At 31.8% G+C, this 17,279-nt stretch overlaps 3 protein-coding genes across 4 annotated transcripts in view; 2 read left to right on the top strand and 1 right to left on the bottom strand.

Annotated features, from left to right (window-relative positions):
- Positions 1–246: 246 nt before the first annotated feature.
- LOC117237166 (condensin complex subunit 3) lies at positions 247–3,672 on the top strand. Its single transcript, XM_033500883.1, has 7 exons — positions 247–369; positions 494–1,293; positions 1,373–1,907; positions 2,008–2,310; positions 2,378–2,743; positions 2,818–3,330; positions 3,403–3,672. The coding sequence occupies exons 1-7, from the start codon at positions 262–264 to the stop codon at positions 3,511–3,513; spliced, it is 2,736 nt and encodes a 911-aa protein (XP_033356774.1). The 5' UTR covers positions 247–261; the 3' UTR covers positions 3,514–3,672.
- A 2,447-nt stretch (positions 3,673–6,119) lies between these two features.
- On the top strand, positions 6,120–7,873 carry LOC117237223 (WD repeat-containing protein 92). The gene is made up of 4 exons (XM_033500988.1): positions 6,120–6,668; positions 6,795–7,295; positions 7,352–7,449; positions 7,522–7,873. Exons 1-4 carry the CDS (start codon positions 6,402–6,404, stop codon positions 7,727–7,729), a joined length of 1,074 nt encoding a protein of 357 aa, XP_033356879.1. The 5' UTR covers positions 6,120–6,401; the 3' UTR covers positions 7,730–7,873.
- A 1,194-nt stretch (positions 7,874–9,067) lies between these two features.
- LOC117237225 (DNA-directed RNA polymerases I, II, and III subunit RPABC3) overlaps positions 9,068–17,279 on the bottom strand; it is a 72,372-nt gene continuing 64,160 nt past the window's right edge. For both annotated transcript variants that reach the window (XM_033500991.1, XM_033500992.1), the window contains one exon: positions 9,068–9,408. In XM_033500991.1, coding sequence (XP_033356882.1) covers positions 9,291–9,408 — 118 coding nt within the window. In that variant the 3' untranslated portion in view covers positions 9,068–9,290. The remainder of the gene's footprint in view (positions 9,409–17,279) is intronic.

The following is a 17,279-nucleotide window of genomic DNA, read 5'->3' as shown; positions in this document are numbered from 1 at the left end:
ATCATATGTTTAGGTTGATATCTAAATCCATTCTTACGCCAATGTTTTTAAAGTCGAGTATTGTTATTGTTCCATCTTACTCAGTTTCAATGCAATCATTTCATTATCCTTGTCATGCGATCTCTGATTCGTAGATGTAAGATGGATGTGAACATTTCAACCAATAAGGAAAATATATTTGAATTTGTAACGTTTTTGTTTCTTATGTCGTTTTCTCACACATTTTTATATTTCAGGTCGTAATCGTATTATTTTATAAGTATGGAACGAAATACAAATAATTATATAAAAGAAATATTTCATAGTGTTCAATTTAATAAAACTTGTCATCAGAGTAATTTAAAAAAATTGAAGAAATGCTACGAACAGGTAAGAATAGGTTGTAATACAGACGAATTCATTATAATTAATTTATTTTTATTTAAAAAATTTTCAATATAAATGTTTTACATACAGCGTGCAAAATTACTAACATTTCCTTTTTCGATTTTAGACTAATGAATCAGATTTTTGGAACTACTTTATATCCTGTTTTAAAGTTCCACTTACTTTTGCACAGCGATATCCACGAGTTGAGAATACTCTGGAGTTTGTTGCTAAATTTGCCGCTAGTTTATATTCAGCCATAAATGATAATGAATCTGAGGAACCGATGTGTCCATTTCTTTCCAACCTGTTTGAATTTCTCCTAACGAATCATAGTGCAAAAGACATAGGAGTAAGATTTCGAGTTTGTCATTTTTTGAATATGTTATTAAATTCTATGGGTGATCAGGCTTTTATTGATGATGCTGTCTGTGATAAAATTACTGCTTCTATGATGGATCGGTTGTTAGATAGATCGCCAAAAGTTAGAGCTCAGGCAATTTTTGCTTTACATAGACTTCAAGATCCTACAGATGAGCAATGCCCTGTTATAAAAATGTATATATTTCATGCCAGCAAAGATCCAAATGCTATGGTTCGTAAAGCAGCATTGATGAGCATGGGAAAGAATCAAAGTACTTTACAAGTTGCATTGAGAAGAACCAGAGATGTAGATGAGGCAGTTCGTAAAATGGCATATGAATTCATTAGTAAAGTAACAGTAAGATCTTTAACTATTACACAAAGAGATCAGCTGCTAAATGATGGTTTAAAAGATAGATCTGATATAATTAAAAGAACTGTTCAAAATGTTCTATTACCATCATGGTTAAGACATTTTAATGGTAAATTCATCAGTTTAATAACAGCTCTTGATGCTGAAATTGGTACAGATGTATCTGTTTTAGCCCTAGATTCTTTATTTAAGTAAGTATTTAATTTATCATATATATGTGCAATTGAACATTTGTTTGAAATACTAAATGGTTAATCTTTATTTAATTAGGAACACTGCATTAAATACATTAATAGAACAATTACCAATAGATAAAGAGACTAAATTAATACCAGTGAATAAATTGGGCAGTGAAACTGCTCTGTATTGGAGATGCTTAGTAAAATATGTTCAACGTGAATCTTGTACAGAAGAATTGGAAACAATTTTACCAGAATTATCAATGTTCTGCAATTATATTTCCAATTTCCTTACAGCAATATCCACACAACAAACCGAAACATGGGTGAATCATATGCAGAAATTTGTCTTATTACAGTTATTTGAAATAGTAACAACTTATGATTTATCTGATGAAGTTGGAAGAAAAAAGTTGAACGAATTAATACGTAATATTTTAATGGGTAATTACTGGACTGAAAAACTTGTTGAATGTGCAGTAACACACCTAAAAAACGTTATACCCGATGTAAATAGCAGACTAGATACATTAGCTAATATAATCAGTGAAATTAGATTGCCTTTGAAAGAAACTATAACACAAACACAAATCACGGAGGAACAACAACACGAGATTAACTTAAAAGTAAGTTGGTATTCTCAATATAATATTAAATATAACATTAAAAAATTCAAATTTGGTAAAAATTGTAGTACCATTTATCTTAATGAAAAGTACTTTTTAGAGAGCAAAACTTAAGGTAAAATTATTAGAATTAAAAGAAGAAGAATATCAGGCTATACAAGACAAACAGTATTTAAAAGCAGATGGTTTAAAAAATCAAATAAACGAATTGAACAAGGAAATAGTGAAATTATCAGAGAAACCTCAAGTAACACAAACTATAGTTAATGAAGAGATCAAAGAAAAGAGCGATTCTGCAACAATGATAAAATGTCTAACTATAATATGTACAATGATGCAGTCTGTAACTTCGTTAACGCCAACACTTAAAAGCCTTATGCAAATAGCGCTTGATAGTTTAGATGTATGTGATTGAAATATAAATTTATTTAATCTTAAATTATTATGTATAACGTAATTATTGTTTTCAGCATCCGGATGATAAAGTACATATATTAGCATTAAAAGCAGTTAGTGTTTGTTGTATATTGGACAGGGAATTAGCTAAACAACATATTATGATGTTGTTCTTACAATTTTCTTTGGAACAAGAAAATCCAGATATTTGGATTGTTGCTTTGAAAGGAATCTTCGACCTTTTATTGTTATACGGCCTGGAGCATTTTGATATATTAGAAAATGTACCCGATAATACTGGTAGTAAATCAGAAAAATCTCGCACTAAATTATTTACAGATACCGACACAGAAGTTTCTGTAGCATCTCTACGTAAATCAGAAGCAGAACGAGGCAATTGTAATTTTATTAAAATTATAGCCGGATTATTAGATAATGCAGTGAGTATATATTCTAGTCTAATATTCTTTTATTTTAAATATATAATGTGAAAATCTTTTTGTTAAAAATATAGAATCAAGGACTAAGAACAGTTGCCGCGGAAGGTCTTTGCAAATTATTACTTCATCGACGAATTACTAGTTCGAGTTTATTGTCAAGATTAATAATTTTATGTTACAATCCTGTAAACGATAGCGACTTCTATCTTCGACAATGTCTAACTGGTTTCTTCGATAATTTTGTCACATTCGTACCCGATGCACACATGTTATTAGAAGAAGCATACTTGCCGACCTTACAAATTTTATGTAATGCACCAGACATCAGTCCCTTACAAGAAATTGATCCTTATGAAGTATCCGGGTTTATATTAAACTTGACTAGGCTTGAAACTCGTAAACCTGGAGGAGAGAATTTCTGTGCTCATAATAGCCTCGTTTTTTCTATTTTGGCAGAGGTATTAAATACAGAAAGCAACATTGACAAAGAAACTCTTATTAAATCGTTGAAAGATTTGCATTTGGAATTGGACGATAACACGTCTAAAAAAAACTTACAGGAAGCTATCGATAAAGTGATGGAAATGGTAAATATTTTACATACAAACAATTGTTAATTATATATTACAAATTTATATAAACATTTATATCTTTTACAGGTAGTTTCTGATAAACGGTTGGTAAGATACGTCGAGCTTTTTACGAAAAAGTTAAATGCTCCTAATGCTACCAATGTAGCAGAAGATGAAGACACTGAAGCTGATGAATGAGTAATTGTTCTTAATAGGAATGTAATTGAACTAAATATGAAAATATTATATTTTATATAATATTGAATTAAATTTTATATATTTCCCGAGCATATGTTTATATATGCAATGTTTTATAGAATGTTCACGAAATAATAAAAATCTCTGAATTCCACGTAACATTTTAAAATTTTTCATTTTTAACTCTTTCACGCCTAGCGCCGATTATATCCGGCATTCACAAAATACTTCACATCGACTTACGCCGGATATAGTCCGCATTCACTAAACGCGTCGTATTGGCCAGTGACAGTAAGGACACGCGAATTGACATCTTAATTATGTTAAACTAGCGCATAAGAAGAAGTTCCTGCAACGAGTAAAGTTTATTTGTTTTCTATCTTTTTGTAGAGTATCACAGTTAAAAGGTAATTAATAACATTACATACAGAAAAATAAGTAAACCAGGTTATTAAGTTGTTACATCCAGAGGATCTTTAATTCCTCTTATCCGTTTCAAATATCAATAAGTGATGTAGGTTTCGGTACTCTTCAAAATGAAGTATAAAAATCTAAAAAAACGGCAACTGGTGAACGAGACTGCTTCGGAAAGTTGTGATGAAAATGAATCACATATAAATACAGCAAATCAAAGAAAACGACTATTAAATGTACTTAGTACATCAGAATCTCAAGAAACTGATAACGTTAACGTACGAAGTACCAACCAGTCAGATATTACATGGACTTCGAAAAAATTTAGGCTAATAATTCATGATTTTACAAAACAGCAATCGGTTATTCAAACAAATATAAGATTCTGGGGATTTCTGCAATACTTCCAGTTGTTTGTATCTGAAGAACTGGTAGAATTCATTGTTGAAAAAACAAACAACTATTGGAGACAAATAAATTCTGATGACCTTACAGCTGGAACAGACCTGGATGAATTGTATGAAATAAATTCAGCCAAAAGTATTCCTCACAAAACACCGCCTCTAGCGTTCAAATGGCCCAACATTTCTTCATCCGATGCTCCTGGTGCGAGACATGCGTATGCACGACGGGAGGTCAATGTCAAAAGTCAGATCTAATTTACAATCACAATATTCAATAAACAGATCCACTGTCTTAAAATTCTTGAGAGCATTAACATCTATGCTCCTGAGAGATGAACCAGGCACCTTTGCAAGTTCACACTTTTACCATATACATGTCAATTCAAATATAATGGTTTAATCTACAGATTATCTTATCTTGCTTGATTCATATCAATTTTCAAACTTATCTAAGGCTTCTCAAGGCGTGTTAGATGTCTAAATTATTTATATTCCACTTATGTTTACTTATAGTTTTGTAGCGGCACATGAGTCAAAGGACAATTCAGATCATGTTGTTGTTTTGCCTTGGAGTATCAAGATCGTTAGGATACAAGTAATGTAAGAACAAATAGACTCCGGGCAAAACAATGTCGCCGCTACATACAACCGTCGAATGAAGACGAATTCAAATTTTCCGACTTCGCCCCGACCAGTATAAATAAACGGTCACGATCGCAAGCAGACAGTACATACCGAGTATCTAACAGTGTCTACCGAGTTGCGCGACGAGCATTAACGAGTATTTATTCGCGATTTTATTTTGCGATTTATACTTTGTACTAACGACTCACGTATACAGGCTGTACATTAATTTATTATTCTAAATATATTCGACGGTTCCAACAACGAGCAATCTTGTCCTTTAATCTTCACGTAACAACCATCCTCTATACGTAAATCTCTACAGTTTTATACTTTTTATATTTTACACTTATATTTTATGTATTTATGCTTACATATGTTTGATATATACATATATCACATATACTTATATATGAAAAATTGTACTTGGCGTCACCACACGTTTATACAAAGGAAAAAGAAAGCAAACCCATTTATGTAAATAAATAAATAATTATGTGTTTGTACTAGGCACTACGGAGTATAGTTGAAATTTTCGAGATTTTGATCAAAACTTTAGATCGATTTTGTGATTTTGTGTCAGGAGAACATGAGAGCATAGAATATGGCACAAATTCACCATTCTTGAAAGTGACGTCATTTCTCGGAATTTTTTAAAACTATTTCGCGCTTTTTTTATATACTTTTTTTTCTGTAAATTTTGCGTTTAACGTTTTATGATTTCATTTTTTAATTTCTTGTCTGAATTTTTGTGAGATTGGGTAGTGAATGGAATATATTACAAAAGTGTTAAATACTGTTAAACTATTCTGGTTTATTGAAAGTTTTTCTAAATACATTTTGTTTAATTATTTTTACAGTAAATAATCTCATTTTTTTATTGTATTTCTATAAACAATACAGAAGAAACAATTTATTTTTGATATTTAATTAAACTTTCAGGCAATTTTTATATTTTTTCGAAAAGGATGTTATTGATATTAATGAAGTTAAAAATTTAAAGGAATATGATAATTAAATTTAATTTAATTATTAATTAAATTAAATTAATTAAATTAAATTAAATTAATTAAATTAAATTTAAAGGAATATGATAATTAAAAATCTCTTTTTAGCAAAATCTTATTCATTAATAACTGAAATACTTCCCTTCTCACTGTGTGTACGTTTATTTCTCCCACCATGAGAACGGAGAAGATACGTGTTTATAGTTCGGCCATTGGCCACTAGAGGTCCCTATTCCTAGTGCATTTTCTGACCAACATTTTTGACATTACATCAACGATCTCCCTACTCCGTACTCACTACTTCCTATTTCCTGTTCCGTATTGATCTCTGTTTATGGATACTTCAAATACTTCAGATACGTCAAAATAAGTGCTGTCACAGTTTCACAAATTTTAGCTAAGAACCAAGTAGTCTTGTTGTATAGTCAACTTCGAAAGCATGGATAAATTTGAGAAACCGCAGATAATTTGTCATATTGAGAAATCGGTAAATTATTCCTTATTCGACGCAAAATGGATTCCGTGCAGCGCAAAATTTGTGGTTATGGGCTCACGACCGCGAGGTAGCGGTATTATACAAATCTATGAAGTTTCCAGCGGCGAATTAAATCTTGTTAAAGATATCGAACGATCTCAACCGATAAAATGCGGAACCTTTAAAGCATCTAGCCTAAAAGACAGATATTTAGCAACTGGTGATTTTCAGGTATTAACAAAAAATATAAAAAATTTAAAAGATATTTTCATTTGAATGAATGATATTATACATAAGATTTAAATTTTAACAATTTGTTATTCCTACATAGATAAGATTTAAAGTCATCTTTATTAGGGTAAATTGAACATCTACAACCTAGAAGACCCTTCGATACCAATTTATACTACTGTTGCTCATGATGAGATTATAAACAGTATCGATGGTGTAGCTGGACAGAACATTGGATGCGGCGCACCGGAATTAGTAACTGGCTCTAGGGATGGAAGTGTTAAAGTCTGGGATCCTAGGTTGAAAGGTCGGCCAGTTGCTGTAATGGAACCTAAAGAGGGTGAAGATCGTAGAGATTGCTGGACAGTTGCATTTGGAAATTCATACAATTCTGAGGAACGAGTTGTAGCTGCTGGTTATGATAATGGAGATGTAAAAATGTTTGATTTGAAAGCAATGGCTGTTTTGTGGGAAAGTAATCTTAAAAATGGAGTTTGTAGCATTGAATTTGATAGGAAGGATATTCCAATGAATAAATTAATAGCTACCACTTTGGAGTCAAAGTTTTATTTGTTTGACTTAAAAACTCAGCATCCTAAAAAAGGATTTACTTATCTAACTGAGAAGGTAAGATTAAAATGTGAAAATCACATCTTCATTTAATTTGATTTATAATGTTTTAGGCACATAATGCAACAGTATGGTTAGTTCGACATTTGCCCCAAAATCGTGAAATATTTGTTACTTGTGGTGGAGGAGGAAGCCTTTGTTTATGGAAATAGTAATTATACATTTTATATCTATTTTTATTTTTAGCTTTTTATAGTTTTATTTACTATTGAATTATTTTTAGTAATTATCCAAAGAAACGAAAAATAGTAGACGTAGATGGCATTGGCCGCGGAGTCGTCGGTGATTTAACTCTTTTACAAAACACTATTGTTTCATCACAACCTGTTAGTTCCCTAGATTGGAGTCCAGACAAACAGGGTTTGGCTGTTTGCACTGCGTTTGATCAATGTTTGAGGGTAATTATCACCACAAAACTTAATACTTTCTAAGAAAAAGTATAAATTCATGTTCTAATTAATTATAAAAAAATAAAATATTTATATTATGTTATTTAATATTATTCAGTGTGAAACGTTCACTATTGCAATAGAAATGAGATAAAACTGTAAATAAACATCAATTTTCTTACTTTATATAATTTGACGAAATAAAATGAATAAAATAAAAATATTCTACAAAATTTTTCATTAAATTCAAATTAAATTGTCTGGAATTCTTGGTTATCTAAGAATCTAAATTACCGACTGCGAAGAAAATTTTCATCACGATGGCGACACTTGTGGTTCGTTAAATATCGATTTTTGTCTCCGTATACATGTGCACGCGTTGCGCAACTTCGCGGTACGGACGACCAGATAAAAGCGAATTATATGTCATCGGGCCAATCTATTTAGAATCAAACCCTTATTAAGTGGCAGCCATCTTATAGTGCGATATGTTATGCAACATCAGACCGCCATGTTGAGGCGCGAGACGTATCCACGCCAAGTGGTACTTATGCTACATTGTTCGAGCCAGCCTCGGTCAGCTCACATTCAGCCATACAAGGTCAGGAATACCGCGAGTTTAATTACATAAATTAGTTCTTGGCTATTCCCCCTTCTGCAACATGTCTCTGTGATACATTCTTTTCGTTTCTTGCTCTCGTGTTCACAGAAGCTGCGCGCGTTTCGATTGGATCACGCATTTAGTCTTGGCTCCGTTGTTCTCCAAAATGGCGTCGTCCTGTACGCGCAGCATCATAAAAAACAAGACATAGATTTTTCTCCTACAAATCTCTTTTATTTTTTTAAGATTTGATGAATTTATTGAAAATTTTATGTTATGAATTAAATATTGTCTTTTAATGGTTACTTTTATAAAAGACAGGAGTGAGCAAAAATATTTTACTTCATTGAATCAGTTGCTCGCAATTAAGAGAATGCGGAATTACGGGTCTTTACAGTTTCATTACAAGAACTGCCTGTAATTAATTCAACTGGTAACAAGGAGCAAAGCAGTTTATTTAAATATGTACCAACTTAGCTGGCCAATCGCAGCGTTGTAAAGCTACTACAAACTCGCCTGAAAATTGTCATGTTTTGTTTGTTTTCCAAGAATTTAATCAACAGTTAGTAATCATTTTATTTAACAACTGTTTAATTCTGGTAATTTTTATGGTACCTTTTAATAAGAATAATTGGATAGGTTGGGAGTTTTTATTTAGAAGGTTATTTTTTACGTGGAAAAATACCTTTATTAGTCAGCATGTATCTGAAAATCGCAATGGCAGTGACAATGCTTAGTAATGATTCATGAATTGGAGAATATGAATAGTGAACGATCAGTTAGAAAACAAAATACATATTTCCTGTTTTACGTCAATGTACTGCTTCTTCAATTATTGCAATATACAAGAAATTTCTTTCTGGAATCATATCGACCATTAATAACTTCTAACAATTCAATCACCTTTCTCCTAAATTTATTAATAATAACGTTCTCCTTGAAAAGAATGCATTTAATATACACACATTTCCTAAATCAACAATTGCGGCGCATGTAATGCAGTTAGAACGCCAATTTTTTCATTAGTAGATACATATGCTGGTCGATCTCAAAACCGTGTAGGTTGTTTGCGTCACCCTGTAACCTCATCAGTAATCCTCCAAAGGATACGTAGGCAGATCTGCAACAGAGAGAAACAGACAATGTAAGTCATCGTGAATCACCACGCTAAAAGCCTACATATATTTGTTTAGAAACCGAATGCTGGCTTTTCGTTTGACTTTACCCTCCTGATCACCGGAAAAACAATTTTATATTGCTATATTATATCGAGGGATTTATTTCATTGAATTTGAAATGTTTAAATTAAATTCATCTCAAATCTCAAATTAAATTCATCTCAAATTAAATCTCATTAAAAAATGAGATGAACTTTCAACCATGATGGCATTTGAGAAATAAACTTTTATGTAATTTTACATTTAGCAAATTCTTAAGTCTACAAAATTAAGTTTTACAATTTTTTCAACTTAATTGTACTAGTTATATTAATTATATTTAGCTCAGTTTTCCTGTTTAACTCGATTTTGAAACTTCTGGACTTGAGAAGAATTAAAGTTAGCATTAAATAAGACATATTTTTTATGTACATATGTATCTACATAGAATAAACTTGAAAATTATTATGTTGATCAGTAAAACAGTTTTTCATCCTCACACATAAAATGTTTCAATCGAAATACACTAATGTGATAATTAGAAAATATTGATTTAAATCCTCGTCCTCATTATTTGATGGTGATCATTGAAGTTGTGTTTTCAATCACGGTTGCGGATCTGCAATCGTCATAATTGCAGTGCCGATAGCGGTCGTATATACAATATAGCCACACAACCAGCTAACAACACTGCCAACATGCCAATTGCAAAAATCTTCTGCCAAGGATTTTCTTCTGACGTCAAATGTGTTTCTCTTCTTCAAGCAGTTCCGCTGGTGGATTCCATAATAGAAACGCAGTTTCTTCCTGATGCTAGGGATTTTTTAAGTGCACCATCGTGTACGTGCTTTTATAACGATTTATGACGATTACGAGGTGCATAATAATAAACGATGAGTTTAAAAACATCAATGTATTATTGTATAAAGTAGGTGAATATTATTTTATAATTCAAAATCAAAAAAATTATAATTCAAAATAATAAAGATAATCCTAACCTTACTATGATATTAGTCATTTTCTTAAGTTTTTAGATTTGCCAATTTTCAAAAATATTTTCATCATTGTCGATTATTCAGAACTCATTTTATTGAAATGAAATCTTGTGCTTTATGAAGCGAGATTATGTATTTACTAATGTATTTTCCAAGAACATTAATGTGTAGATTCAAATACAATACTGCGTAAAATAGCTTTAAAATTTGTTTACGGTTCAATGTAAATTATTCGAAATTTTGTTTTCCAAAGTTTACCAATATTGTAAGAACTAGTAGCAAGAAATTATATAGCCTGTGATGGAACTTTGACCGCAGTTTATTGACAGAATTATAAATGAGAAAGAATCCAAAAATGAACTGTTATTATTCAATTTTCAATATAAAGACGTCAACATTTTGTTCACTATCCTCTCTCTTTCTTTTTTACAAAATTAACCTCCGATGATACATTACAAGATACAAAATGTTTCTAGCAAGTGAAAAAAAAATTATCCACGTTACATCTCAGAGTTCAAAGAAATAATACACATCCGCTAACGATCCAAGGATATTTAAATAAACTGAGCAATACACATGTTTAGGAAGTTACGCTGCTATCGATTGACCTTGCTCCCAAATTTCTCACCATCCATAGTAAGAGAGCTGATTATTTTTAACCGAAGTATTCTTGGTTTCTGCCCCCTCCTTTCCGTCTATTGGCTAACCCTCTTCTCCTCATCCCTTGTTCAATTAATCCATCTCTATATTAAACTTCTCAGATATTGGATGACTTATCTTCAATGTGACATTGACAGTGGCATGTTGTGTAGAGTAAATATTAAAAAAATAAGATGTTTTAGTAGAGTAAACATATGCCATTATTATTCTTCAACCATATTATAGATATTACTTTTTATAAGTAATAACTAATTAACTATGATTAACTTTGATTCATTATTCAAATTCTTTCTCATATTATAATTGCATGATTTCCAAGTCTCAAAATATGAATTAATATTATAATAAAATTTAGGATTAAAATTATGAATATTATTAAGGAATACTAATTAAATTTTTTAAGTAAATCTGTTTTACTTTTTAAATACGTATGTTTAAAACTAAACGTAAATATTGTTTATATAAAAAAAGTGCAATATGCATGAAATATATACAAAATAATTATGTATGTAACTCGTACATCGAGTATGTCCGGAAGGGAAGGAAAAAGAGCATTTCTACCGGGTCAAGAATAACTTGCTAAAATGATATTGAGGTTCCGGGAAGCAACGACTTTGAGAGGTGGCGGTATGAAATGAAATGATGAGAAGGATGCGGCACAGTATATGATTTTTATTGTCATTACAATTACAATGAGCAGCGACAAAAAGTGATGACAGTTTGAGATAATAGTGGTCGACAATATCACTGCTATATTTATAATGGTTTACTTATGTTACCCTAATATATCAGCGACAACAGTGTTTTAAATTTCTCAAAAATCTTTCTTTTATATGATCCTTAGATATTCATATATTTATATATGAAAATATTGTTCAAAATTCAATCACATAAAAATAGATAGATAAATTTCAACGTTCTTCAACGATAGAAATCAACGCTCTTGAAAGTTTCGCGAAAGTCCACTAGCACCACCACCCATAATGGACCTTAAGTAGAAGATCCATGTCATTTATAGATACGAATTTGTTTGAAACACTCTTGTCGCTAATCAGATCTATATAAGAATAATTAATCGAAAATTATATAAGTTATATAATTAATAGACTGTAAATATTTATGAAAAGTCATACTTTTATGAATATAATAAAAAATGGAATCTGCGCATGCAATTTTCTTATTTACAAAATATCATAACATATTATATTTTACGCATTCTCTATATAATTGTGCATCTTCAAATTTCCCCTACATGCATAAAAATCCGCAATCCAATAATTGATTTCACGATGAATGAACTTGAACAAAGAAAGTCATCAATTGGTGCACGCATCTTATGCAATGTGCCAGAAACTGAAATGTGTCAGAAGTTGTAAAAAGTCCAGAAAGTGGTGAAACGAATAAGTCACAGGTATAAATATCGCCTATGCGCAAACGATGTCCGACGGCCGAGAGCGATGAGGAAAAAATGAGAGCAAAAGAACAAAAAAAAGAAAACAAGTCGACCGCGAACCGATACTCTCGTTTACACGCTCCACCGACTCTTTTATTCAACTCTTCCAAGAACACGTAATCATTTACGATATATACAAGAAAGACAAAAATGCAAAAAATGAAAGATCGAAGGAGTGGCTACTTATCATAGAAAATTTTTATGTATATATTATGTGCTATATAAAACATTTCGAAAGTCCATGATCACTAAAATGAAAGAAGGACACCATGATTATATCGGTAAAATTTGGAACTAATCTAGAAAAGTATATATAAGTAACGTTTATTGCAAGGTATCTGGTAAAAAGTTAGCATACAGCACGAATCTCCAATATATAAGTTAAATGGTGTAATAATAACTAATTAAAAATAGTTCTACTGAATATTAAGGCTTATTAACAATACAATGGATAATTGTTTAAATACTTTTGTGATCCTTGCGGAATATTGTATATAGTTGGAATAAATACCTTATAGTTACTACATAGATTCTCAGTTTTGCTTCAAACTTCATCAATGTAATCGTTATAATACTAATGAAATTTCGAAATGTTCAATATAAAATATATACAATACATTCGTAAAAGGTTTCTAGAAGCATTCGAATGTTTTCGTGAGCCACTGTATGTTGTAGAAAATATCACACGCGTTGACTTTATGCTAAAGTCGGAGAAATTCTTTTGCTGAGCAAACGTGTCAGAGATTTATTGCGACACAAGCGCCACGGTGGGCCAAACAGGTTTCCCATATCTCGTGCGTACGTCTGTATCGCGCGTGGTTCACGGTATTGTGTCGCACGGACGTAACTATCGTGAAATCTGTACCAGCCATGAACTCCACAATACCTATTGTGCCATTGACGCAGAAAAATGACTCGCGTTCGAGAATTTCGCATTATTGACGGCGTGTCTTTGATGCTTTCCACTAGTTTTATTCTTGGCTACCGTGAGTTATATGTCACTAGATTTAAATACCAGTCGTTATGAGGTTTTAAGGCTTACATTGATATGAAAACTACACGGGGAAGATTTGACATGTCCATTTTTAAGAATTTTATAACTTTTAGGTCACCTGGTAGTTGAAAAAAATTATTTTTATAAAGGGTAGAACCTGACGAATTCAAAAATAGGTGAAAATAGATGATAAATCCACAATATTTTTTTTAGATTTGGTACTATTATAAAGTATGTACAATAATAATTGCCGGTGGTATTACAATATTAATGCGAGGCATTATAAGCGGTGTACTAATTAATTTTGCTTTTTCTTATTGTGGTAGAATTTTTTATGCTTATTTATGTTTCTATGTATGTATAATATACACTCATAAGTATTCACTATGATCGATTTGTAAATAAGTGAATTTTACCAAAATGTACAAATTGAATGAGTAATTAGAAGCAGTTGTATATAGTTACTATATATTTCGTATAGACAGGATTTTAAGAGACATATAACATGAGGTACAGAATTTTAAACCAGAATATAAACCACATGTAACGTGCATACAAGTATTCTCTGGCCTGGTCTTTTAAGAGGAAAACTGTACTGGTTTACCTGGCTTAATTTAAAATTAGCATGCAGTCGCTTTTATTCACTTAACCTCGCTTGTGCAGTATTTGCTATGTACCAGTTAATACATATATACTTATATAGATCGTGTAATGTGATTTTCCAACATTATCAAAGATAAAATATGTTTGTGTGTATATGTGTATACACATATGTTCAAGATGTGTATATGTTTCGTTATGGATGCTTTACACTCTCGTTTTAGATTATAAATTTCGCAATCTCATTCTACATCCCAAATTTAACTTGCTGCTGTATACACGCATACACACACATACACAGATTCGGCGTGCACACTCTGGCACGATATGCGTCGTTAAACAGGAAATTTCGATCTGGACTACTATCCGATTTATTTCTTATTTTATCACTATTTCATATTTTCTCCTCATCCTCAATTAAAATCTATTCTTACATTAAAAATACAGCTTAAATAAAATATCAAGATATTTTTTATCACATTCCTATGCTTCTCAGGTAAAAAATCATAATGTTATATATAGCTAATTGGAATTAAAGTTAAATAACTACTAAAATATTTTAGTAATTACAAATACAAAGACTTTGATGACAGTCATTTTTACTGGTTTGGTAGTTCTAGCGTCAAATCCAGTAGTAGTCCAGGTACTCAATACATACTTATTCAGTTTAAAAAGAAATTCTATTGTACAAATAACAGTATACCAAATCACCTTATAAACTGATATATTCCTCCTTTATCAATAATAAAATATATTTTGTACTGAGTCTGAAAGAATCTTATCATTTGACTCAAGCAGATCAACAATACTTCATCAGTCAACAAGAAGGCATCATATCAAACTGATATACTGACCCTGACGACTGTGTTCGAGATAAAAGTTAATATTTACAAGTGATTCATTACAATGTACAAATAAATGCATTTCTCTAAATTTATATTTAATTATGCATAGACTGCGAATTTTTATGAATGTAATTAATGAAATGGAAATATTATAATAAGTGTTTTACTTTGAATATTATACGTATTCTATTTGATATATTATGTACATTTTTCCCCATGTTCCCCATAAATGCATACAAATCTGCAGTCTAATTATGATATATCAAATTTACTAAATAACTTCTATAAATAAAATTGACGAGCTTCGATGTATTAGGCAAAACGTCATGTGATACCGGAATAAGAACACGATACACTTTGCGAGTAACGCAATCCCGTGTTCCTTCGCGTATCCAATTGTTCCCTGATCCGTCTTCGCGAGCGTGACGTAACGTGACATTGTATCTCCGTAATGTTTTCAATGACACTGCGCGGCGACGCGTCGACTTTTCAGCTGGGATGATACAGAAACGAGGATAGAGACGCGAAATTACAAACACACGCGATCTTCACCCTCGTTGTTCATCGCGAAACACAATCGAGTCGCCCCTCTACAAACCGTTTACCTAACCGCGTTCAACGCCACGCATTCGAACTTGCAAGTTTTTCATATTTAGAAGTATTCTTTATACAATTTCTTTTTCATATGCATAACAAACATTAAATAATTCGAAGACAATTGGCTAATTAAAGTTACAAATGAATGTTGAGAAATACACTATAATTATGACATAACCTGTTTAACCCTTCGAGTCATCATGGACAGCTTAATACTAAGATAGGAAAATTACTTCTAGTGAAAAACAAAATGTAATTTCGTGATATTTCTTAACCTTATTGCGATTCTCATATTTCAATTTTATTTCTTCTTTAAGAAGCTTTTTTAGCATGAAATTGAAGCAACAGATCATGCATATCAATAATGATTTGTTTAAAACTTGAGATATATTTTAACATTAAGAAACTACAATTGAATCGGGTATGACCGAAAGAATGCAGCAGGGTTAATGAAATAATGTAAATTTTTACTCGAAGGATTAAATATGAAATATTCATTTGCAGTTACTTTCTTAAGCGAAAAACTAATCCGGTGAAAAGGAGCGTTGCTCATTCCAGGTTATGTATATAATCGAAAAGTTTCTTTTTATTTTTTTTTTTTTCTGGAATTTATCGCACCGCCGAAAAGCAGCAACTCGGTGACCGTTACTCTGGTGGCGGCGACAGGAGAGATGTCGTACCAGATAGTGCATTTACAGTATTCAGGGCCCGTGTAAACGCGCATCTGGCACGAGCCCCAACTGCCCTGTAATCTCATATTGGCTCGCTTCCGTTTAGCTCTCTCGTTCGTGCTCTCTCGTTTGCCCACGACTCTTTATCTTTACTCCCTTTCTATCTTTTGCCCTCATGTTGTTCGTCTCCTTCGTTGTTCTTTTCTACTTATACACCCGCGATTTCCCTTAATTAACCCCTTTAATGCGCGTTAGCATATATTTTCTTTTAAACGAGGGACTTCTTGAAAACTGTCATGGCGTCTGATGTTCGATTAACGCGCGTATTGAATCTTCCTATTTTCGTCAATTTATAAATACCTTTTAAATACAATTTTTTAATTTTTAAATACAATTTATAAAAAATAAATTTAAATAGACACGAAGTAATTTAGTAACTGATACGGATTTAAATAACGTTCTTCTTTTAAAACTTCTTTTATCTCTATTAATTTATCCGATTATATGAAGATACGAATTTTCTCAGTTTTAAGCTTCGATTTTTAAATCACGCGCACAATACGATGCGCGCGCAGACGATTCGATTATGTCGAGAACGTCAGATCACAAGGCGTCGCGTCACGCTTCCTCCGCATTAATTTAACTCTCGACGGAAGTGTTTTCTGATTCGCGGAAAGTGTGATTGAGCCTGACAGTGGAAAGAGAGAAACGCGTCAAGCCCGCGGGCAAATTGCTTTTCGACCGGCACCTGGACTACCTCTCTCGTAGGTTTTATTCCCGTCACGTTAAAGGACAATAGGAGAGGATGAAACAAAAGAACGGTCGTTTTCGCGTTACTAGTTTCAATGCTTTTAACACACCGCCAGCCTGGATTAATTAATTCTCATCGTGCAAACTAGCCCTTCGTTTTCATTTTTTCCTCTCCTTCCTCTTTTTTATGACGGGAGAAACACTTTCCGACATTGTAGAAAATCTTTTATGTTTACGCGCTATTCGATTTTTTTTCGGTATATATTTTT

The sequence above is a fragment of the Bombus vosnesenskii genome, unplaced genomic scaffold (genome assembly GCF_011952255.1).
Source record: "Bombus vosnesenskii isolate JDL3184/JDL3185 unplaced genomic scaffold, Bvos_JDL3184-5_v1.1 scf7180000013361, whole genome shotgun sequence".
NCBI lineage: Eukaryota > Metazoa > Arthropoda > Insecta > Hymenoptera > Apidae > Bombus > Bombus vosnesenskii.
The sequence above is the reverse complement of the archived record's forward strand: the minus strand, read 5'-3'. Positions and strand labels throughout refer to the sequence as shown.

What these genes read in the sequence shown, in the direction of transcription:
- LOC117237166 (XM_033500883.1), top strand. Translation starts at nt 262, where the DNA reads ATGGAACGAAATACAAATAATTATATAAAAGAAATATTTCATAGTGTT. An exon ending in CCGGATTATTAGATAATGCA is followed by an intron (nt 2,744 to 2,817) that starts GTGAGTATATAT and finishes TTAAAAATATAG; the next exon opens with AATCAAGGACTAAGAACAGT. An exon ending in TCGATAAAGTGATGGAAATG is followed by an intron (nt 3,331 to 3,402) that starts GTAAATATTTTA and finishes TATCTTTTACAG; the next exon opens with GTAGTTTCTGATAAACGGTT.
- LOC117237223 (XM_033500988.1), top strand. Translation starts at nt 6,402, where the DNA reads ATGGATAAATTTGAGAAACCGCAGATAATTTGTCATATTGAGAAATCG. An exon ending in TAGCAACTGGTGATTTTCAG is followed by an intron (nt 6,669 to 6,794) that starts GTATTAACAAAA and finishes CATCTTTATTAG; the next exon opens with GGTAAATTGAACATCTACAA. An exon ending in AGCCTTTGTTTATGGAAATA is followed by an intron (nt 7,450 to 7,521) that starts GTAATTATACAT and finishes AATTATTTTTAG; the next exon opens with TAATTATCCAAAGAAACGAA.